Source organism: Archocentrus centrarchus, chromosome 24 (assembly GCF_007364275.1).
Source record: "Archocentrus centrarchus isolate MPI-CPG fArcCen1 chromosome 24, fArcCen1, whole genome shotgun sequence".
In the NCBI taxonomy this organism is placed as follows: Eukaryota; Metazoa; Chordata; class Actinopteri; order Cichliformes; family Cichlidae; genus Archocentrus; species Archocentrus centrarchus.
In genome coordinates this window covers 27927882-27952259 of record NC_044369.1, presented here as the reverse complement: position 1 = coordinate 27952259, position 24378 = coordinate 27927882, and the positions used below count along the sequence as shown (strand labels likewise).

At 43.2% G+C, this 24378-nt stretch overlaps 1 protein-coding gene across 3 annotated transcripts in view; it reads left to right on the top strand.

Moving 5' to 3' along the window:
- Positions 1–24378, top strand: part of enah (ENAH actin regulator) — a 148409-nt gene that overhangs the window by 82829 nt on the left and 41202 nt on the right. For all 3 annotated transcript variants that reach the window (XM_030721300.1, XM_030721298.1, XM_030721297.1), the window contains exon 4: positions 20638–20710. In XM_030721300.1, coding sequence (XP_030577160.1) covers positions 20638–20710 — 73 coding nt within the window. The remainder of the gene's footprint in view (positions 1–20637; positions 20711–24378) is intronic.

Sequence of the window (24378 nt, the reverse complement as noted above, 5' to 3'; positions counted from 1 at the left end):
ATATAACTTTACTCCATACATATCTGAAACTCTGCATATTTTATTTGTGTAGGAAATCCAAATGTTAAAAAGAGGCGGAGGGAGTTGAACCTGCCGTGTGTGTGTGTGTGTGTGTGTGTGTGTGTGTGTGTGCGCGCGCAGAGGAAATGAGCACCAAACCAGATTATATGGCACAGGTACTTTTCTTATATGAAAAATTAGTCCATTGCAACTTCCATGAGGCAGCTGAAGCAGTCTCTTTCTCCCTGGTATTGATGCTTTTTTCTTCTGACTCAGCGATGCATTAGGAGGATCTAAAACACCCCTGTTGAGAAGGCAGGCAGATTAAGTACTAGTGATTTCAATTCAACACAGAAGTTGCATCACTTAAAACCTCTTTTATCTGATTCAGTGCAGACTCCATCAGTTTGAGTCCTGAGAACAAATAGCATACTGTAGATAGTTTGGGCACTTTTTTGATGTGCAAACTTGGATAAAAGGAGGGTTAGACGGAGGTTAAAGGAAAAAAAGGCCAATCCAAGTGTACAAAAGACCTTACCAGGAAGCCAAACATACAGAACAAATGAACTGATGGGACATCATCATGTTACAGGGGTCTTGATTTAGCGACAGCGAGGAGTCATGCATTAAACCCTTAATAAATCCTCGCTGACAGTGGATTAAAGTATCTTAGCACATGTGGAAACCACGTCAGGATGACCTCTGCCCTCCGTGACTTATTGATTTATTTCCTTTCCTCTGAGCCCCCTCCTGAGTGTATCTAATGAAGAGATGCTCCACAGTTGCAAAAGGGAAGCCCACACTCAATATCACGAGAGATAAAACTGATTTCTTGCTCCCATAAATGCTGCTTCACATCAGGACGTGCTTTGATGTCTCTTTGAAGTTCAGTTTGACCCAGAGAAGATTAAGATTTCAGCTGTTTGAAAGGATTCAGAGAGGGCACAGCAGTCCTTTTTTATGTTGCTGCTGTTTGACTGACATTGAAAACCAGCTCACTGTCATCACACTTTTAGTTATGTAAGGAAGGATTCCTATATATGCAGGTGAGAGAATTGCGATGTGTGCGTGTGTTTATCTGAGGGTAGGAATGTGTGAGTAAGCTATTGAACAAAGCACAGAATAGTTTCCATCTGAGGGAAGCAAGTAGATATGGTTCCCTGCTGCCATGTGGAAAGCACATGTGCATCTATGAGCACTTAAAATACAGGCAAACACTCATCACTGTGATGATGGGTTGTATACAGTAGGCGTGTGTATTTACTGTGGATGACTTCTACAAACGGCACACACGCAGTTCTGTCACCGTCTGACGTCACTGGAACCAGCTCGTCCACCTCACTGTTGACTGTTTCTGTTCTGACTGTGGATGAGTGGGGGTGCAGTCAGCACACACTTAGTTCATCTGTGTTGTTATTTTTCTCCTAAAAAGGCCAAAGTAGAGTGGGAAGGAAGGCAGGGATCAGGAGAGGGAGGGATGGGTCACAGACCTGCCAGCCGTCTGTTGTGGTCTGGCTGGTAATCCGCTTCTGTCAGGTCCAGGCACAGCCCGGGGGGGGGGGGGGTAAGAGCAGAGAGTTACAGACATAAAGGTGGATATGAGGTCATAGGTAGAAATGAGTTGATGGATGGATAAATGTTGTGCCCTCTCTCATCCCCCTCCTCCCCTCCCCAGCAGTTTTATTTAAATGTGGCCTGGTTGAATAAAGGCTCAGAAAAACAGCGCTGTCCTGGCCTGACCTGTGTGCCAGCTGCTCGCTGCTTAGAAAAAACACTGTTGAAAAAGTTGCAGAAGGAGTATGACCAGCATCAACACGCAGAGTGGAGGATCCGGGGATCGAACGTCCAACCTTCCGATTGATAACCCGCTCTATCTCCTGAGCTACAGCCGTCCCACTCGCATCACATTGAGAGAACTCCAACATGAAGTGACACAAACACTTTAATGTTTATCTTTTCTAAACAACATTTATTGGTGTCTTTTCTGGGTTTTAAATTGAAACGTACACTCACTGGCTGCATCATCAGGTATACCGGTTCCTCTGCCCATCAACACAGATCTCTAATCAGACAGTAACTCCAAGCTTTTAGACATGCAGAGATGGTCGAGACGACCTGCTGAAGTTCAAGCTGAGCACTAGAATGAGGAATAAAGGTGATTTAAGTGACTTTGAATGTGGTGCCAGACAGGCTGGTCTGAGCACTTTAGAAAGTGCTGATTTACTGGGATTTTCCTGCACAAAACCACCTCCAGGGTTTACAGAGAATGGTCCTGAAAAGAGAGAATATCCAGTGAGCGGCAGGTCTCTGGATAAAAATGCCTGGTTGATGCCAGAGGTCGAAGGAGAATGGCGAGACTGCTTTGAGCCGACGGTAAGGCAACAGTAACTCAAATAACCACTTTTTACAACCAAGAATAGCATCTCTGAATGCCCAGCATGCTGAACCTTGAGCTACAGCACCAAAATTTCTTGCCACCTCTGGGATGTGGTAGAACAGTAGATTCACTATATGATGCTGTGAATGTCAATGTGGAGCAGTCACAGTTTTGAGGTTTTAAATTGAAGTCCGTTGTGGTGGAGGGAGCTGTTTGGAAATATCTTAAGTGGCCTGAGTAAACAGGAGTGGAATGCACCTGTCAAGCTAGTGCTGAGTAGTTCTCATCTTCTGAAAATAAAAATACAATATCATCACATTATAATTGTTCTTTTTATAATTTAATCAGCCTTATAAGTATAACTATCACATTCTATCACTGAGTGCCAGCAGAGGTGGATTAAATCAGATCAAATGTAAATCCTTTCTGTTCTGTTTTTATCACCTTTTTGATCATCCACCTCCTGTCATTGGTTCCACCTGTGCCTCATTTCTCAGGCTCGGTGTATGTAAGGTCCACTTCTTTCTCTTGACTATTCGTGTGTGTGTGTGTGTGTGTGTGTGTGTTCCCAAAGCCTAGTGTTGCTGTTTTCCGTGGATCCCAGAAATGCGTACTATGAAGCACTACTTCCTGGTTTGCTTTCACGTTCATATTTCTCTGCTTGCTGTTGGAGCATTTAACACTTGATGGGTTGCAGCTTGTAGAATTTGACAAAGTGTCGGGTTTTTTTTTTGTTTTTTTTTTAGCTCCCCTTTCTGGCTTTAAAAATACTTCTTTCTTTTTTTTTTTTGGTTTGTTTTAATAGAACTTTCTCTGCATAATTGACCACTCAAAGCACTTACTACATACAGATAGTATTACTGCACTTTTTTAATACTTCGTTCTACACTGCACTTATCCCATCAGACATAAGCACACTGCTGCTTTGGCTGCACCATCTGCATTACTTTTAGCCTTTATTATGTGTTTAACCTCTTGAAATTGTTGTGATATATTTCACTCTTTGTCAGCTCTCCGTGTTTGTGACCGGTCATATGCTGCCAGCATTGTCTCTCTTTATGCAGCCGTGTTTGCAGCTTAATTGGGGGAAACCCTGAGTTGACACATCCAGTTGATAACGACCTGTGTGTGACTTTTCAGCACGATTTGCTGATGTTGGGTTTAGTGAAGCCAGTGAAGGAAAACACATCCTGGATGTGTTGAAATTGCATTCACAGTACAGCCGCTGGTCCTCCCCTCATCTGTACATTCATTTTTGTTTATCCTCTGACTTCTTTGTCTGTGTTAAAGGCTTAAGGCTTACCTTTTCATTGGTCTTCCTCCTTGTGCATATCTTTCTTTGTAACCTGGAGCAATAAGATTTTCGATTAGAGCATGGATTTTATTCCTCCAGCCTTCCTAAAGGTTGCTATTTGCATTGGTACGTTAACCAAATGGAGGTGAGATGAGCTAACAGTTCTGGAATGAAAGCCTTGCCAGAATAGCTGTGTCTAATTCTTTGGTCTGTTTGCCTGGACAGCCACTGTCAGACTTGGCAAAAGCTTGTCTCCACAGAGACATGTGAAAAGTTGCTAAGTGGGGATCATCATTTATTTTGAGTCTTTACTGTTGCTGCCAGCAGCATGTGGCTCAGGGTCTTGTGAAACCTTTGTTGGGGAGGAGGGGCTGAAAACTGAGAGCTGGAGATGAAGAGAGAGGCTCACTCAGGGGCACTTCATCCCTCGTCCCATGGAAACAGCCTGTGCATCCCCCACCCCCCACCCCCAGGCGGAGGGGGTTTGTTTTTGCAGGTCATGGATGAGAGGATGTGTAAATAATTTTGGGTCCAGCAACCATGCACCGCGCCAGCCTGGCATGTGTTTTGCTTGTTTTAATGTGACGGCGCGTGATCACGCTTGCATCAGAAGACCCCCCCCCACCACCACAGACTGCCCCACATTTCTATTTCTCGATGAGCTCACGGTCTCTGGCATCAAAACGCACGCTGGCAGACGACTGCACAGCTGGACTCGAGAGACAGAGGCAAAGAAGTTAGAGACGCAGGGAAAGCTGTGTGCAATAGGACAGGGTAAGAGAAAAAGAGAGGAGTCAAAGTTTCAAAAAGGCAGAAAAGCAGGGTTTGAGAAGTGAGAGGTCCACCAGCTTTGCTCGTGTATATTCTGACTGTTGCTCCCTGTGGTTTGATCAAACAAGGAGCGCTTAGGGCCCTCATTGCAGAAGTATCCGCAGACATGCCGGCTGCAGCGAGAGTTCACCGATTCCCCCAGGAGCAGCAAAAGATCAGCCGTGCTCAAATCATCCTCAGGAGTGAGTAGTCAACCTGACAGGACTGTTGCAGGCGGGCTCTGTTCTGCTAGTTTGCTTCGTTGTTTTATGTTGTCTTGTGTCCATCTGTGTTGTCTTTGATTAAGAATAAGATATAGAAATATAGGAAAAAATAGCCAAACACGTTCTAGTTGCTGCTATTTAAAATATGCTGCAAATCCTATTTATGTTTAATATCATTTTTAATAGAATATCTTTCATGGGTACAATAAAGAGTTTATCCATCAGCAAGGCATCACATCCTTACTCTTGAGTTAGCAGAGAGAGAAAAGGTGGAGATGGTTCATCCTCACTCAGTGTCATTGAGTTAAGTGAACTGTCACATAAATATATTCCACTGCTGCCTTCTCTTAGTAATAATATGTGCTGAAAATCTCTGAGTGTGTGTGTGTGTGTGTGTGTGTGTGTGTGTGTGTGTGTGTGTGTGTGTGTGTGTCAGTGTTCAGCATTTTGTGCCACAAGCCTCAGACACATGTCAGCCGGAAGTGAGGCCTCTGCAGAGACCCGATTGGCTACGGAGCTGCCCTGTAATTTCATTGGTTAAGCTGGGCTCTAGTTGTCATGTAGCAACAGTGTTGAAAGGCTGGAGGGAAGAGTGACCACAGTTGCCATGGTCTCGTGGTCTTTGAAAGAGAAACAAGTTTAATTGTACACGTGAGCCGCAGCTCGAGTTCTTTTGTGTTTGTGTGATGATAAATGCAGATTTATTTGCATGCTGTTCAAGGGTAAAAACGCAGTTATGAGGATAGAAATTCCAAAAAGCCAGTGCAGTGACAGGCTTTCAGAGTCCTCAAAATACAAAACGCACTGGAAACCAACTATCCTGAGAGGAGTCTGAACATGTGTTAATTGGGACATTATATGCTCATTTTTAGCTCCATATTTTCATTTGTGGACTTTGTTAGAGTAGCTTTGCATGACTCAAAGTTCAAAATGATCCTTATTTATCTTAAACTGGGTCTTGGTGCATCCACTGTCTAAAACAAGCCATTTTAGTTTCTTTCCTTCTCCTGTTAAGACAGCTGTCCTATCCTGGTTTATGGCCACTGCATTGGTTGTCCAACTGTGATGTTGCTGAGGTCTATGCTTATACTGACACTAGAAGTGTGTCAGACTCAAAATAAACTTGTAACTTCCCTCAGGTGAACAAACTCCAATCACCATTATGATAGATGGGCAGCCAGTTAAGTTTAAATGAGACCAAATAATGCCTACACTGTCTAGAATATGGACAGGCACATTTTCCTTTGAGTACGGGACCAGCTCAGCGGAAAGATCATAATGAATGCAGAAAAACCCCTTTCGGAACCCAAAACTTCCTCAACTTGGCCAAAACTCACGAGGAAGTAAACAAAACACTTGAGTTAAAAAGCCAGCAACCAAGCTATAATCATGGCTGTCATCATCTTTCAGCTGAGATGCTTAAAACATCCACAGACACCACAAGACTTGACTCACACTAATAAGTTTCCATCCTTTGGTCTCTGGTTAATGGCCCATTATATGGTATGTGCCAAATCTCCTGCTCGTCATTACTTTCCCACCAGTCAGTTGTGCTTTAATCTTACAGCGTGGAATGTAAAGATTTCTTGCACCAACCAAATCTGTGTTATTTAACTGGCACTCATTAATCATCTGCTAAATAAAAATCATGGGGTTCTGTAGGAGCTGGGAGGCTGGGGATGTCAGCGATCATCTAGACCAGTCGTTCCCAAAGTGTGGGCCACAGCCCCCGGGTGGGTCGCGAAGGTACTGCAGGTGGGCCGTAAATTCAGTTTAAAATTACTGACAAGTGTGCGTAGTTACATATTTGTATAAATGTATTGATTTTATATAAAAAGTGATTTAAAGTCCCTGCCCCCTCTTATGCTGCTGTAATTTAAGTTTTCACCGTGACGACTGAAAACTGCATCTGACTACAGCGCTGCACCTCTTTGTTGTTGTCCGGTTGTGTATCCTCTCACACGCTGGCCCAAACTGTGTCATGCTTTTGTTGTTGTTGTTGCTGCCATTACCCTGGCGAGCTGATGAGTCATGCAGTAATATATAATTCATGGCAGTATTGGTTTTGTGTGTCTAAAAGATTCTCGTGGGTGAGGTGGAGGTAGCAGCTTTACAGGAACATCCCAGCCAGAGCGGCTTTCTGCCGTGTCTTAGTCTTTAGATCAGGGCCATTTGGTGACGCAGCCTTCTGCTTTTTGATTTTTTTTTTTTTTTTTTTCTGACCCAAAATCATCCTGAATTATTAATCCTGTTGTACCGTAACTGACTGTAAATAAAATTTTATTTTATTTCTTTATCCAGATTGAATTAAAGTAATGTTTAAGCTGTATCCTTAAATTAATCTAACAGGGAAGCTGATTTTTCGTCTGTAAAATCATTCTGCTAAAGTATGCTCCCATGTCTTTTTTTTTTGGCTGTAGCTCCACAGGTCCCTTTCATTCTGGATTTTCTCACGAGCCATCTGATTAAAAGTGGAAATTCTTCAAACCTGTATTCATTTAAATGGCCAGCGGGGGAGAGTCCTGTGGTTGCAGAAAGAAGTCCACTCACACAGAAGACAAAAAAAACATTACCATGCTTCTCATTGCATCTGTGACCTCAAAAATTCATTATCTGGTTCCTGCTAATTCTAACCTCCTGCTTTACCCTGTTTACCGTAACCCTTCAAGGCCATCTAATAAGCCGTTCCACATGTTGCCAGGCAGATCTGAAACTATATTAAGTACATTTTTGTATGTTGTGTCACACTGACACATGATCCCTGTCATTTGACATGGATTCAGGATCATCCCTGTCTTGTCACTCAGATATTCTGACAGGGCAGTGGGTTGGAGTTGGATTTCCAGCAGTCATTCATGGGGTGGTGATGGAAATGTGGAGCCGAGCAGTTATGGATATCAATATCCTGCTGCCCCTCTAGACATCCTGACTCCCATGAGCCCCAAAATAATCCCTGCACACACAGGACACACTGAATCAGTTGGAGATGCAAAAGCAGATGGAGACGACTCGGCTCACCCTGGACCCGCAGCTACTTTAAGCTCCTGCGAGTCTGTCTGTAATAGGATTTATTTCTAATTAACATAATAATTAATGTACTCTCTTTGATCAAGTCAGAGGTCCTGTAATGATACCATTTCTGTGTGAGTCAGACTCTGAGTAATTGGGCTAAAACCTGTCTTAAAGTTCCTTTCCTAAATTAAGGAGTAACAGCCTTTTTAAGCTTTGCCTTGAACAGGTCCAAACTAGGTAAAAAAAAAAATAAAAATTCCATCTCATTTTAGAAAAAGTTCACAAGTTTAATTCTTAACTTGTAAATTATTTATCAGGGTTTTCCAGAGGCCCGGGTCCTTTCAAATTTGGACACATGAAAGAAAAAATTCATTCACTTTGCCAAGAGAAGAATGTGACTTTCCTTAAGACTTTGCAATAGACCTTGAAAGTCATTGCACTTAATGGAGTGCACCTGTGAGCTTTTAAGTTCCTCCTTAGTGTGACATCAGCCATCCAATAAGGTTAATCATGGCAAGGTTGCTTTGAAGTGATGAAGTCATTGATGAGGTTAACAGAGGTAAGGGAGTGGACAGGTAGCAGGAGAACAATTGATGAGAAGAGCTGGAAGCCAAAGAGAATTGGAAGGTGGTTCATTTTCCCTTTGCTATCCTATATAATGGTTTTTGATGGAGAGTACTAAGCAGACCCGTAAAGAACCATTTCACCTTGCTTTCCTGAAGACCCTTCAGCAAGAACCATGACAGGGAGGTAGAGGGCACATTCCCAGCTCAGTCACAAATACTCAGTTCCTTGTAATTTCTTACAATTCTGCCTGCATTTGGCCGGTGTGTAGGAGAACTTCAGACATGCACTGCTCTATGAAAAGCACATACTGGAGGTAAAAAAAAATAAAAATGGATGTAGTGGGTCTGAAGGTATTGTTGAAGCACCTTAAACCTGCGTTCTGTCATGATGGTCAGAAGTGGGTGACTTGTCTATTGCTTGGTGGGAAAAATCTAGAATTTAGTCACAGCAAAGAATCGAAAACGTGAAGGAAAGAGACGGCGCTACCGGCATCTTATTAAAATGTCATTCCTCCTCACCTTTAGCCTCATCTCCTGAACTGAAGTCAGGGCTCTAACAAATGAGAGTGTGCATAAACATCTTTATTTATTCCAAATATTGTTGCAATTACTTAAACTGCAATTACAGATAGCTGACAGCAAGCTGGCTAAACAACAACAGCTAACATTTAGCTCAAGCATCCTAAAAAGCAGACTTTACCTCTGATAAACAGTTTGATTACACATCATATGAGAGTTTATTCTGTAAGTGTCAGAGTACAACAAAGATGGCTACACTCTTGGCTGTATTAGTGAAACTAACAGCGGCAAAAGCAGTTTTACTGTTGTTCAGCATATCCTCAACGACTCTCCTCATCGCTGTCATCGGTCAGAAATGAGCTTCTCAGACTCATCGACCTGTATCGGACTCCTTTCACGTGTCCTCAAGTGGACCGGCCGAGGTGACTGACAGCCTTCCACAGATATGACAAACCTCAGATCCAGATCTGGTCCAAACAGTAGTAGAAACACACTGGCCTTATGAGTACAGTGTAAATGTCATCTTTTTGGTTTCTCTTGGCTGACTAAAACATGTTTTGTCCTATAGCAGCTACCATAGCTAGGATTATGCACTTGAATTGGGAGGAGTAAGAAAACAGAATTCAGTTGACTGCAATCTATTGACAGCTAGTGGAGAGATTTTACACTCTGTAACTTTAAGGCTATACATTTTTTTAAATGTTTCTTCCTCTTCACAGTGAACTCCACTTTTGCTTCCTTTCCTATTCAAGCCCGTTTTAAACCAATCAGCATTTTGCCTACACATAGGTGGAGAACACGGGTTTAATATTTAATAGAATAATCGGTGTTGTTTTCTTTAACTACATGGGCTGGAGCCAATCACAGGTTGTTGCTATAGATGCTGTCACTTTACCTGACGACAGAGCTTGGAGGATGACATCATGATCTATATGATACTGTGAGGATTGTGTGTGTGTAAAAATGTGTGCCTGTAATCCTGCTCTCTGAACTTTCTGCCATCCAGTCCGGTTAATTTCGTTCAGTTTTGCAGGGGAGTCTGTCTGCGATTGCATCTTTTAGGTGTGTGACACATTACTGGCATTGGTTCCCCACTGGAGCCATGCATGCTAAAAAAAAAAAAACCTGTGGGCCCTCGTGATCCTGTAAGGTGCTGTGGATCAAAGTGTGTACCAAAGCAGAGACTCTGAGCTTCATGCATTATTTATAACATGTGTGTGGTTTTTAGCACGTTGGTGCCTAACAGTTTGACGGATGGACATGTTTATGGAGGAATGCAGCCAATAAATGCTCATCCACTGCAGCCACATACATTACAGAAATACTTTGACCTCCTGGCAGTTGACAGTGTCAGCTCCTCACTTGTATACACATGGACGGCTGGCAGGTTTGATGACAGCTTGTTTTTCTGCCAGTTAAAAAATGGTTCAGAGGGTAAAACAAAGGACAATGAGCCCGTCCGCTCATTTCATTCATTCTGACAGACACACAGTCTGTCTCTTTTGGTTCGTGTCACCTTTTCTTTTTCCTGTTCTTCTTGTGTGTTTTGTGTCCAGCTCTTGTGGTCTAACAGTTATTTATAGTACATTGAAAAGTGTTTTTTTTGTACATCTGTATTCAGGCTGCTGGGTCTGTCTGTCTGTAATTTCTTTAATGGCACATGGATAGTTAATTTTATCTTTGTCCTACTCCAGGCTCAGACAATGGCTGATAAATCCTGTTGTGTATCAAGTAAAATCATTATTTGGATGGTTTTTAGGGCTCGAGCACTCAGTGCGTAGGAATTGTTCCACCTGTACTCATCATTAACGTTGACTCATTTTGAAGGACCAAACATGCTCATGAAACTTTGCAGAAATGGTGTAAATTTACATATTTTTTTTTGGGGGTCTTGAACATTGGTGGTTACAAAAGGGCTGCATAGTGACCCCCTAAGGCATTTCGACAACGTAGCCCCACTACCCTCTTTATCACAAAACAACTCTGTGGCAGTCAGTGTGCAGGTTCAGAGGTGTGGTTATTGTCCGGTGCCACTCAAGTCTCACAGAAGCCTCAGGCTGATTAAAACCCATTCTGTCTGCAGGTCTAGACACTGTGTGTGTTTCTAACTTGGGTGAACCAACACTTTGTTTGATGCTATTTCTCATCATATGAATGAATAATTTAGGCATTCTACATTTATGTGAAATGACAAACCACGGAGTTTCAGCCCCTCTATCTCCCCATGCACACACTGGTAGCGATACTGAGAGCAGCAGCATTGTGTCCTTCTCTGTATCCAGCGTATAAATAATAGATGGATCCAGGAAGTACAAACTGGCCGACCAACCCATCAGGTAGAGGATCCTACCACATCCTGTATCAGCCTCTCTCTCTCTCTCTGTCTCCATTTCTCTTTCTTTTCCTTTGCTCTCTTTATCTTTTTATGTTCCGGCAGTTTCTTTCTGCTCGCTCTTAATCTCAAGCAGTTTTGCTCTCTCTCACTCCCTCTTATGCTCATCCCTCCCTCCTACTTTCCATCCCTCCCTCTCCTCTTCCTTTGTTCCCATCAATTCTAATCTATTGGAGAACTGGCACAAAGAGGAACCACACCCAGCATTCCAGCATCATTTTGAAAGGTGAACCGTCTGGATATCAAGACATCAGACTGCAGAGGATAAAGAACTTGTGCCACCGCTGCACCAGAAGAACACTCAATATTTTATTTTATTAAAAGCGGTCTTCTTTTGATGGAACTTTAGCTCATAAGCACTAGTCTGCCTTAGAAACCTCCAGCGGTGTGGACAATGCAGAACTAAGGCACGGGAAATTGACAGAGGAGCCTCTGGAGAGCCTGAGCTATGGTTTTATATGTGACCTCCCAGGACTGTGCAAGAGGAGCTGGCAGTAGGGTGGTAGTGACTCTGAGGCCTGGCAACGGTTCAGACGGGGCCTCACACGGACTGTGGCGCTATGTTTGCTGCCAGAGGAGGCCCGCAGTGATGCTGCCCTTATGTAGGTATATGGGAGTCATGGCCTTCAGTGGCTGCTGTACTGTTTGTATCTGTGGGACATTTCAAGGTTGGAGTCTGCTCAAGAAAAGTTAGCTATCAGATTTGCAAGTGGAAGGCAATTATAGATATTTTGTTGTCTCCTATGAAGTATTGTCTGCCTTGTACTCGTGCTGAGATGACGTATAGCAAACACTCTCCTTTCTAAAAGTCTGTTTTAGGACTAGATGGTGATCTAATGATATACTGCTGTGGAGTTTTTCGTCTCTAAGTATGTCATGCCTCTCTTTGTCGTTACTCTTTGCCTCTTCTTGTTTTCCCAGCCTTGTGTCAAATAGTGTTTTTGGAAGCGAGCCGAGTCTAAGTGCTGCTGTCTTGGGTCATTGGATCAATTCAGCTCTCTGAATATCGTCCATTTGACAAGAAAGGAGGCTGGCTGAATGTTTCGAGGGGGCACTCTGAGTTACTTCCTTGTACTTAAATAGTTAAATACTAAGATACGGTAATAAAAAGCTGGTCTAATGAGAAAACGAGACCTAAATGAGCGTCTGACCTGGTGATTTGATTTAAAGTCATCCCTCCTGAGCAGCTTTAGGGGCTGTTGCCCTGTTAGGCTGCTGTCTGAGTCCTGTCATTAGCACATAAGCTGTATTAGAGCAGACAGTAACACAATTACACCCACAGGCAGCGGAAGATGGAGACGAGGGACCATGTCAGCAATTGCAGATACAGATACAGACTGCTTTAATTTGGTAGTATTTCAAGCCTGGACTAGACGGAAATCATCAAGATGGTGATGAGATGATGTGGATAAAAAGCTACATGTAGAGGAGGCTACTTTGTGCTCACATGAAACAGAGCCAGTGCTATCCTCAGGCTTGCTCAGAAAGGCGTCTTGCAGGAATTAAATTATTTCCCTTGTTTTTGATTTTGCTTCCAAAGTTTTGTTCCTCAGTTTGTTCATGCTTAAAGCACAGTAACTTTAGGAGCAGCACCTTTTATTATTAAGATGCAGCTCTTCCTTACTAGCTTAAAAATCCATTTACAATAATGCTGTTTTATTTATAAAATACCCGATCAAATAATATAGGGCTGGGCCCAAATAATCAACTATTGTTTTTCAGTGCTGGGATTCTGACGATTTTTTTTTTAAGTCCGAAATAAAACCCATCTTAGCTTGTGCACCTGACATCTCGGTTGCTCTTGCCTCCATCACGCTTGAGTTCACCTCGTTGTTGCTAATGTGGTTACTTTGCTGCTCGTCCTTACTCCTCTAGCAGAAATCTGAGGGCTTTCCCTCTGCTTTGAGTGAGTGAGCAGTGAGGCTTCAGAGCGGCTGAGAGCGACGCTGTTCAAAGAAACTTTTTTTTTTCTGCTACATTGTTCAATTTTTTTTTTCTTATAAATTTCTATCAGGAGCATGATGGGAAATTATCATGGGAAACTGTAGTAGTTGTAGTCCTGCAAATAGGGATCCTGTGAATCTCCAGTCTTTAATCTGACTAAAACCTCTTGACCTGTGACACACGCAAGAGTGACTTTAGTCTTTTCTAAGTCTTCTAGGGTGGGGCTGGGCAGGTAATTTCCCCAAGGGGCCACATAAAGTTGAAGTTAACTATTTTAGCTAAAACAACACGGTTCATTTTTAGCCCGACTTATTCAACACCTCCTGATGATACAGCACAAAAATACAGATTTCAGCTCTGGGTTCATTTCAGTCATGTTCTTGCATCTGCTTCAAAAATCAGACATGTTTCCCTGTCAGATTTGCACAGCCATCAGCTGTAGCCAGTTGGTCCCGTTTCAGCCCCAACATATCCAAGCATGCAGCAACCTCTGTGAACACCTTACTCTGTCGTAGTCCCTTTCATTCAGTTCATTACTGCCAGCTCCTCCATCAGTTATTCCACGTACTGAGATGAGTAACTGGGCCGTGTGGTCCAAAGCCAAGGGGAAAAAGTCAAAACTGTCCACTTGGTGGGAAATTTGGAGTTTCATTTGAAAAACGATGTCCTGATCCATCTGGTTACCGTTCACCTGGGGGGGGGGGCACACATTGTTTTTTCTCAGGGCATATTAGAGCCCTTTTATAAACTCCCCATCAGAAAATGGCTTATTGACTGTCTTTTGCCATTTGGTGGTAAATCACAAAGCCGGACTCGCCCGCTCCTGGATGTTTAACACGTGGTTAAAAAGCCTTTGTTGCTTTTGCAGCTTTGCTAACAAAGGTTCAGATTTCCATTCCCGCTTTCTTCTTCCCAGTTTGTTTTCTCTGCATGTTTAATCTCATAATGGCGATTCAAATTGTAATCCTTACACACCACAATCTGCTCTCCACAAACTAAGCACACAGCTTTACTTCTGACCTCAGTAAATAAATACTTAGAAGTCCATGTCTTGTTAAAAACTCTACATTCATCTTTTGGGGCGAGCTGATTCACGTCTCTAACGTGGGCTCAAAATGCATTTGCAGTGGAGCTGCGTTCGCTTGCACACACATGTATGTAAATTTAAAAAATAGCAGTTGGCTTCAAAATGAAAGCAACAAAGTTGTGTTGAAATTTCCAACAAAATCAAAAGAAACAGTAAGCTGATGGGGAGTTTATCAAAGAGTGTTTGGTGGCTTATTTAGGTCAGAATCCTAATTTCCCATTGACTTCACACAAGCCGTCAGGGACAACCAACAATACCCAGGGCTGGTCAAAGGCAGTGTTTTTCAACCTTTTTTGAGCCGAGGTACATTTTTTTTTTTTTCATTGACAAAATCACCAGCCAAAAATGTTAAAAAATGATACTCTGTAGCCTATATTAACAATATAGTCATTCTTATCAAAGTGTCTTGAATAGGAATCAAATAAACACAAAAAAGAACTTTGTCATATAATATATACTTTCAAATAAAAAGTGCACTTAACATGTCCACTTCAAAAACACAGCATGAACATAAATGCCACAACAATGTGGTCTTATAGTAGAAAACTTCAGTGTTTTTCAAACTCTAATTCTGTCCAAAAGCATTCTGTTACCAGGAATAACACAACACAATACATGAGATAGAGGCAAGCTCACAGCTAATGCCAGTTTAATATCATCATCATGCATAAGTCCCCGTACAATGTTTTAATGGATGAAGGTTATCATTGTTAACTATAACCCTATACCACCGAACATGTCATAATCTGCTCAGTGTACTTCAAAAGAGCCGCCGTTCGCGGACTTACGGCAACAATTACCGTAATAACACCACAGTAATACCCTATATTGGTTGTGAAGTGCAGTTTCTCAGCTTTCAGAAACCGATAGGACAAATGGTCACGTTATTACGGTAATTCAAAGTTCCTTTGATCAGCCGCCTCAGGCTCTGTGCTAACCAGCTGTTCGGCTAGTAGGGTTATAATATGTATGCTGTGTGCGTTTCAGATGGCTCTCATGTTGCAAAACTACCGCTGAGAACTGTCGGTCTGGGCGTTCAGCCGGTGCTTTGAATGCCACCAGTTTCTTGCTGTGGGGTTTTAAAAATGATTGTGGTGAAGGAGTCGCTCTCATGCCTCCGCTAGTGACGACACTCCCAGGCCAATCAGTGGCAGGCTGTCCTCCGCGTCACATTGTATCGCCTCTGATCGCTTAGAACCTCGGGTGAGTGAGTAAGGAAAAAGGACCGGCAAAGTGTTCCTGATTCTAATGGAGATGCCGTCAAATCGTGGAGAGTCGAGTCGACCCGTGGCGAGTAGTTCCGTATGGAAAAGCGGCTTAATTCTCTTTGTGTACAATGCAGTTCGCTACCTGCTGCTATCTAGTCTAGTGATATGGAAGAGTATTACATGATTATGCTCCAGTCACTACTACAGCACAGACACTTGTGGCATATTACGTGAAACTGGATAATTTCCCATGGCACACCTGACGATCTCCCGCGGCACACTAGTGTGCCCTGGGAGATCCACACTGGAGATCCACACTGGTTGAAAAACACTGGTCTAAGGTATGGTAGGAATAATGCTTATGGATGAGTGCTGGCTGTCCTCAGAAAATATAAATGAACCTTTTGATGAAAAGTGTAGTTAGACCTGATGTGTTGTCACTGAGTAACTGTCTGCAGCGGTTTCCAGTCAGCACACACCACAGGGGGCTGTACCGTTCTCTTTTTTTAAACACTCCACTGATGCACAGCTTCCTCTGAGGATTTTTGCTGCTCCACGGATTTAAAAAAAAAAAAGTGGCTTAAATAAATATTGAAACCACAGACACGTTTAGTTTGCTGAAAGCACTGACAGACATGCTTTGTTCAAATACTCTACAAATAAGAAGAAAATGCTGAGAGAACTTGACCTTTGTGTCACTTTGATTTCAGCATTTCAACTTTATTTCTCAAATTTAGGCTCTGAGTTTGTCTCACTTTGAATTTTGAAATCTAAAACTTTTTTTTTTTTTTTCTTCCTTTGCCGCCATGATTTTCTTCTCCCTATGAAAATGTGTAGGAATTTTGACCTTATTGCAGCAGATGCTGCAACTCGTATCTAAATAACTTCATTAGAGTTCTGTAACTCATTAAATATTTACTGAGTTTTAAGTTCCTAAAACAGTTTAAATTTGAAAGATGCAAACTACAGTTAATAATTAAATGGGTATATATTATAGATTATCTGGTCTGAGTCACAGCGGCATCAGTCTAAGCAGAGCTGCCCGGACCTCCCTCTTCCCGGCTACTGCCTCTAGCTCCTTTTGGGGGGGGGGCTCCAAGGCCAGCTGAGACGACAATCTCTCCAGTGTCTCCTGGACCTGTTTTTGTCTAACTCGGTAGTTCAGCCTCAGTGATGGATAGGCTGCCCCCCCTCCAAAAAAAAAAAATCCTCTGGCTCTACTTCTTCTGGGAAAATACTCAAAAGTCCTAAAAGTATTCCTTCCACCACTTGACTGTCTCCAGTCGAGGCCAGCAGCACTCCATCCCACCTGTATATATTTGGGGAGGAAAACTGCTTCCCCCCCCACTGAGATATCCAGCACTGCCCCCAAATCTCCAAGATTTTGTTCCACATCCTCACTGAACTCGCACGCCGGAGTTTTGACTGCTTGGGCTGTCCTTACCCACCAGCAACCTCCAGAATCCAGTAAATTAACCACGTTTATTCAGACTCCTCTTTCAGCTTTACTGCCCTCTTGACCTCTGGCATCCATAATCTGGTTAATGGGGTTTCTGCTGCGATGGGCACGACCTCATGGCAGCTCCGTGCAGCTGCCTCAACAATGGAGGCCAGTGAAAACTACGTGGAAAATCGGACTCTGTGTTCCCAGCCTCCCTCTGAATGCTGTCCCAAGTTTGCTAGAGGTGGGATTTGAAGACGTGGTAGTAACATGAGTTAGCCAATTTAACAAATAGCTTGGTGGCATAGTGGCGCGTTGGTCTCCTGGCAGCAAGAAGGTTTTAGGTTTGAAACTGCACAAAGACCTGCTTGTCAGGTTAATAAGTGATTTTAAAATGGCTGTTGGTGTGATGGTAAATGCCTTTATTTTTATGTAATAAAATGATGCGCTATGGGGAAAAGGCAGGGTTATCCTTTGGGCAATGTCCTGGTGGGAAACCTGGGGTCCTGCCATCCATGTGGATGTTACTTTGACACATACCACCTACCTGCATTGTTGCAGACCATGTACACCCTTTCATGGAAACGATGTTCCCTGATGGCCGTGGCCTCTTTCAGCAGGATAATGCGCCCTGCCACAAAGCAAACATGGTTGAGGAGTGGTTTGAGGAGCACAGGTTTGAGGTGTTGAACTGGCCTCCAGATTCCCCAGACTTCAGTCCAATCGAGTATCTGTGGGATGTGCTCGACAAGGCTGATCCATGGAGGCCCCACCTCGCAGCTTACAGGACTTCAAGGATGTGTTGCTAAAATCTGGTCAGGGTTGTTTTAGCAGCAAAAGATGGACCAACCAGAAGCTTTAATGGCACCAAGCTGACTCCTACATCCCCTTTGTACTGGATTATCAGTATTTCACCTATTGCCTGCTTCCACTTGCATTCTCTTTTGTTAACTGTCCTTTTATGGTGATGAAAATTCTTCACCATTTCCCACAGATGATCTAAAAGTCTGAAATTGAACCAAAAAAAGCTGGGATATGGCAAGTGGAAAAAAAAAAAAAAGTAAAATAGAGATCTGTTTTTCCTGTGCTCTGATTGCTTTGACAGAGTCGTGGCAAACCTCGTATTCTCCCCTTGTGGGAAAAGTAGCTGCTGTCTATACCAATGGCAGTGTTAAGTAGAGGCAATGTGTGTGAGCAAGTTGGTATTCAGATGCAGTCATGAGCCTGGCTGCAGCCCAGATTCTGCCTGTTTTATCTTCCTGTCTCTCTCTCTCTGTCTGTTGATATGGTCAGCACTTGGCTGAATACTAATTACAGTCAAATCTGCTCCCTGCTCGGCTCCATGCAGACCCAGAATCTTCTGATTGCTCTGTGTGTGTTTGATGCACAGAGCACAGTTTTGGTTCTTCTGACCATGCTCATCTTAAGGTAAAAGTTGGCTCATTAGCAAGTGTAAATTAGACAGTGCTGTCTGTGAGCGTTTCACACATGCCAGGACTTTGTTCTTTGGTCTTTGTTAGTGTATATTTTTACATAAAAGCATGTCCCTAATGAATGTGTGTAGATATTGGACAAACATTCATTTTTAATTCCTCTGTTCAAATCCTGCTTCCCCCTTAGGTTAAACTGGACCTGTTCTGCTTTTCCTTTTTCTGGCCAATGTTTCAAATAATGAGGTCAGCATATGTACAAGTAATCCCTGTGAGCCAAAAGCTCAGGCTTCAGACTGCTCTAAACACTCATCCACTTCCTATTTATGAGGGGCAGCCAATCAGAAGAAAGCTGGCTTGAAGCTAAAATGGTTTGTTCCAGACAGCGTTTGCACCGAAGCCCAGATTAAAATGGCTGAAGATTATTTCAAACTGTAAATAATCTTCTCTGCAGCTCCTCACCGGTCACTGCTGCCCCCCAGGGGTGTGGCCGCTTTGGGGTTCTGTGACGTGGCCGAATGTTCTGGTGTGGTTGTTGGCCCGCTCCCTTGGGGGTAGTGGTTCAGGGCGGCCTCTTCTGTGTTGCGGGGTCTCTGCTGGGGCCTTGGGGCTCCACCATCAGTCTGTGCTGGGATGACCGGCTTCCCGTTGCCTCTGCTTCTCTGGTGCTCTTGCCCTTCGGCAAGGGGGGGTCCCTCTTACCTCTGCTGGGGTGGGCATGTGGTTGTTAATGGAATGTGTGGCCCGGGGTCTTAAATGCTCTTGGGGGGGCTGCGGACGACCTGGGTTTCCTGGGTCTTTCTTTGCCTCAGATACATTCTCTTTCTCTCTGTCTCAGCTCTGGCATTGTCATAATACATATACACGTATATGAATAATACAAATTAATGAATAAATGAAAGAAAAAACACTACCTAGAGGAGCCTATAGTGAATCTGTAGAGCTCATCTTGGAAAATATGTTTGGCACAACAGTGCGTTCAGATCATAATTCTGATTACAAAAGCTGCCGGACAAGACAGACTTATTAAAAAAAACAAACACATGTTTCTGTAAATAATGTAATGCTACTTCCAAGAATAAAACTGTGGAACAGAACAGGTCACCTTTAATATAAATTGTCATGCTTGGTATGAAAACCTGACAGATTCTCAGAGCTTTGTGTGTTTGTCTTCAGTTGGACCCTTATTATGATTCTAACTTGTCTGTTGCTCTATCTGCATACAACACACACACACACACACACACACACACACACACACACACACACACACACACACACACACACACACAACACACACACCCACCTACCTGTAGCAGCTGCTCAGTTATTGTTGATAAACTGGCTGATGAAAGATGACAGAGGAGCTAATAAGAGCGTGTGCTGATATGGTGGAGATTGTAGAAGACGGAAATACTGATTCTATTTTTAGAACATAAACAAATGTAATAACTGCACCGCATGAATGATTGGAATCATGTAGTATTTATGGTGATATGGATACATCGTGTTCCTGCTCAGAAAGTTCTTTAGAAAAATGACTGAAAGTTCTAAATTCAGTAATCAGTTACTAATAAAATAATTTTCATTCAGTCATTTGCACATTCTGGACTTTGATTGCCAGCCCCAACATCAGTGTTTATTACTTTATTTTCAACTTAAAGCACCTTTATTTTTGTCTTTATGTGTTTATTGTGGTGATGTGACTCCTTTGCTCCTGTAAAAACAAATCTAACTGGACGCACTCTGTCCCCTGGGCTCAAAGCCCCCCGTCAGCAGAGCCTGAGACACATCTCAGTGAACATGAGGAGAAAGAGAATCCTGCTCTGTGGAGGGTGGAGAGGTGGAAGGACTTGAACCTGTAGTGTAGCAGACTGTGTATGCACAAGGAATGAGTACCAAATCAGATTATATGGCACAGATACTTTTGTCATATATGTTTGGATCTGATATGAAATGTGAGGTCATTAGAGTGTAGAGGTAGAGTTTTTGGTGTTGCTGTTTTTCTTTCTCTCAGAATGTGCTACAGCGCAGCACCAAATATTTACCTCCCATTCTTGGCAAATACGCGCCTCTCTGTCAGAAATGGCCTTACAGGACATGAAGCCGCCCCAGATCTACAGAAGTCAGATAAACTGCAGATATTTTGCCATATATTGGGTTCCTGTGACAACCGTCAGAATCTGCCTGTTTTCTCTGCACTGTTTTCAACAGCTCTCGACCTGAGTTACCTTATACGACCTTGCATGTTGATAGGTCAGGTGCTTTGGCTGAAACAATGATCACGTGAGCTGACTAACAGTTGTCGTCTTTGTGTGTATTGCCCTCTACAGGCCCCACATTGCCCAGACAGGGCCCCCAGGTTCAGAATGGCCCCACACCAGAGGAGATGGACCTGCAGAGGAGGTAAGGACCACCCATATGCAGCAAAACCAGTTTTCATGCTTAAAATCGGTGTTGGGCACTGGTGGGGTTGTTACCAAAAAGTATGCATTACACATTACTTATTACTTTAAAGAAAGCTTAAGTACTACCTGGACAAAGTAATTCTTTACACTGCTTGTTACATTGCTTTTGTGTTACATTGTAGCATGGCCTGGGATGCAGTGGCGCATAATTGCATGATGCTGACACAAATCCCAATTTGCACTTTACCGCAGTAAAAATCAAATTAATATGTTATATATACAATTTGTTAATATTATATCCATATGCCCCCCCCCCAAAAGTTGTAGACTACTTCACTGTTTTCCTCCACCCTGCACACAAACAGAAGTTAGCCGATTGTTGCCAAAGTGCACAGAAAAAAGGTCTTGTAAACTTGTAAACTTTCCCTTTCACCCCTGACCCTCGTTACCACCCACTCCAGCCTGCCTCACTCGCTTCTTCACCTCTTACTAATAAAACAATTCTCTTTACTTTGTAGCATAAACAAAAAAACTGGCCCTCCATGCCTTTTTATGCACACATGTGAAACAGTTGCTTGTCCTCAGTTCGTGTCGGTAAACAAAAACCGCAGTGATCGACAACTTTTTACTTCTAATTTACTGCATGAAAAAATTTGTTGGTAGTGAGTGAACCCTTTCCTAATGATTTTATAGTGTCAGTCACTAATTTAATGTGTCAGTGATTATTATTTTGTAAGTTATGGTTCCCCATTACTGTCCAAAAGGATGATAAGGCAAGGTGGGATTTAGAGCAAGAAAAACAAAACAAACCAAAACACTTACCCTAAGGAAAACAGTACTGACAAACCAGTCGGTGATGTCACAGTGTTTGTGTCCATCTTTTATATACAGGTTAGGGGGACAGTTTAGACCCAGCAGCCTGAATTCATGATATAAGCAAAATAAACAGAAAAACAGTAGCTATGCCCTGTGATTGGCTGTATTGGCATTTAAACTGAACACCAGAGAATGATGCACAAACAGTTGTAATGTACATGTACTCAGTCGCTCTTCAAGTGAGCACGAGAAGAGCTCAGCTAGAACATAATGCCTCCAGATGCTGTGGATATACAGGCTTATGCATACGTATACTCAGACAAAACCTTGTTTTTCTTCTCCATACAAGGCCAGTCTTTCGTTCAGGTAATACAGACGCCCTGGAACAGTTACACACACACACACACACACACACACACACACACACACACACACACACACACACACACACACACACACACACACACACACACACACACACACACACACACAGTTACATAGTTACACACAGGGCTGCATTAATGCAGGACAGCTGTTGGCGAAGGTTTAGAACCTGTTCAGGCAGAAAATACTGAGATGCTCACACTTGGTGCTCTTTATAGTCAAGTGTGCACCACATGAGCCAACCAGCTCCACCTTATTGCAACAACTTGGACAAAGAGCAGCACATACCATACGTAACATCATGAAGGGAATGAAATGAAGGGACAAATAAATAGGGACATCAAAGGGAAAGCTTGAAACGTGATGGATCCAGGGGTCCCATTATCCAAAAGTTGGACACTTGGAATTTGACTATAATTGTGATGTGAAATGTGATGCGTTTGTGCTTCTTGCGTGGAATAGTTAGCAGAGGTTTAGATGCACCTTTTTGACCAGCTGCTACAGCAAAGCTGGTAAAACTCACAGCAGATTTTTCAGCCCTATTGGGATAGATGGTCATGAGTCTCTGCTGGTGTGAGTTTCCTTTGCAGGATGATCCGTGCATTCCTGCAGAATTCAGACACACGTGAAGTGTAATCATGTATATACTGTTTCTGGCATCCCCTCCCCCAAAAGAAGCTTTTGCCAGAGTGAAAGGAAAGTACCAGCAAATTACATTCATAACTTCTATGAGTTAAAAGATTTGCTGCCAATATCTCAGTGCCAAACAGACACTTTCACAGGCACTGTAGACCAACAGCATGTTAGGCAGAGTAGTCATGATGTTTTTTTCCCATCAGCATGGAGTCAATAGGAGTCAATACTGGACATGAACTCTAGCTGAGATCAGACCTAATTGCATCTTTGTGTGTGTGTGTGTGTGTCCGTCCTTGTGTATTTGGCGCTCACACATTATGAAATGTGATACGCGTACTTTGTGTAGGGACCCCTTCTAGGATCTGTCCTGGCTATGTGACCGCCATAATTACCCAAATGCTTGTGACTGTGTGGAAGCCACAGTCACTACCAGGGTTAGGGGATAGAGGTCGGATTACTTCAAGGATCATCTGTGCTAAAATATGGATTCTTCCACACTCTGCTGTGGTCATTGTGCCATCCCTCAGTCATGCTCTGCTTCTCTCTTGTTCACACATTCAGTAAAACATTGTGTGACTCAGTGGTGCTTTTAATTGTTTGAGGTGAATGTGAGTCTGGCTGCCAGCTTCTCCATTTCTTCTTTTTTCCTTTCTCCTTTTGCTCTCTCTCTTTCGTGCTTTAGTTTCTGCCTGCTGTCGTGTCTCTTTTCCTTCTTACCTTGCCTTGTTCTTTCTCCCAGTTCCGGTCACGTTCCACACTTAGCAGCGGATGACAGACAGGCAGCAAGTAGATCAGTGAGTGAGGTCATCTGCTGATACAGAGGCCAGGATCAAGCCGTTAGAGTGAGCAAAGGATGTGCAGACCAAAGAGAATAGGATGACAGCAGTGAGGAGGGTGATGGTGGGAGAAGAGGCAGAGTGAGGAGAGTAGTGTAAAAATGAAACACACAATAGTACCAATCCTTCTGCTTCTTTAAAATGAATGCAAACACACTGTAAGCTTTGGGAAAAGATGAAGGACTGTTGGGCCTGCAAATATAATTTTTGAATCATGTGACTTCAGATAGTATTTTGCCAGAGACAAGGTAGCACACTAAGGCCACCTAGCTGTTATGTTGGGCAGTTAGCCCATTGTCTGGGTTAGCTAATAGTCAGAAGAAGCTGGTAAATGATGTTGCACAGTACCAGTGCCCAGTCCAGACTGTCAGGGACGCAGTGTAGAGATGATGATGTCCTTTACCAGCCTCTCAAAACACTTCATCATTATGGGAGTGCAACAGGGCAGTATGATTGCATGTGATAGTGGATTTTTTTGGGCACTGGTATGGCAGTGGCAGATTTGAAACCTGATAGAACAGCAGCAGTATGCTCCAACGAAGTATTAAAGATGTCCGTAAGGACATGTGCCAGCTGGTCAGCACACTTCCTGAGCACTCGTCCTGGAATGCTGTCAGGACCTGCAGCCTTCCATACGTTCCCTTTGCTCAGGGTCGGACATCAGCCACATGGAGATTCAGCGCTTTCTCGTCAGGGTGAAAATTAGCTTTTGTTGCAGGGGTGTTGGCGTTCCCCTGCCAAATGTACCCAGTGTTACTAGGGTCACAGAAGAAATTTAGCATATTCCCAGCATGGGCACACTTTGTTCTTACAGTATGGTTCAGTTTGGCTCTCACTGTTCTGAGCTCACCCCCATCACCAGACTTGAAAGCGGTATTTCTCATTGGCCCTGGTGGAGATGTTCTTCATGATGTCCTCTTTTGGATGTGGATACAGATGCATCATACCTCTCCACGTGATTGTGCTGATTATCAGTGGCAGCAGCTTTTGAATC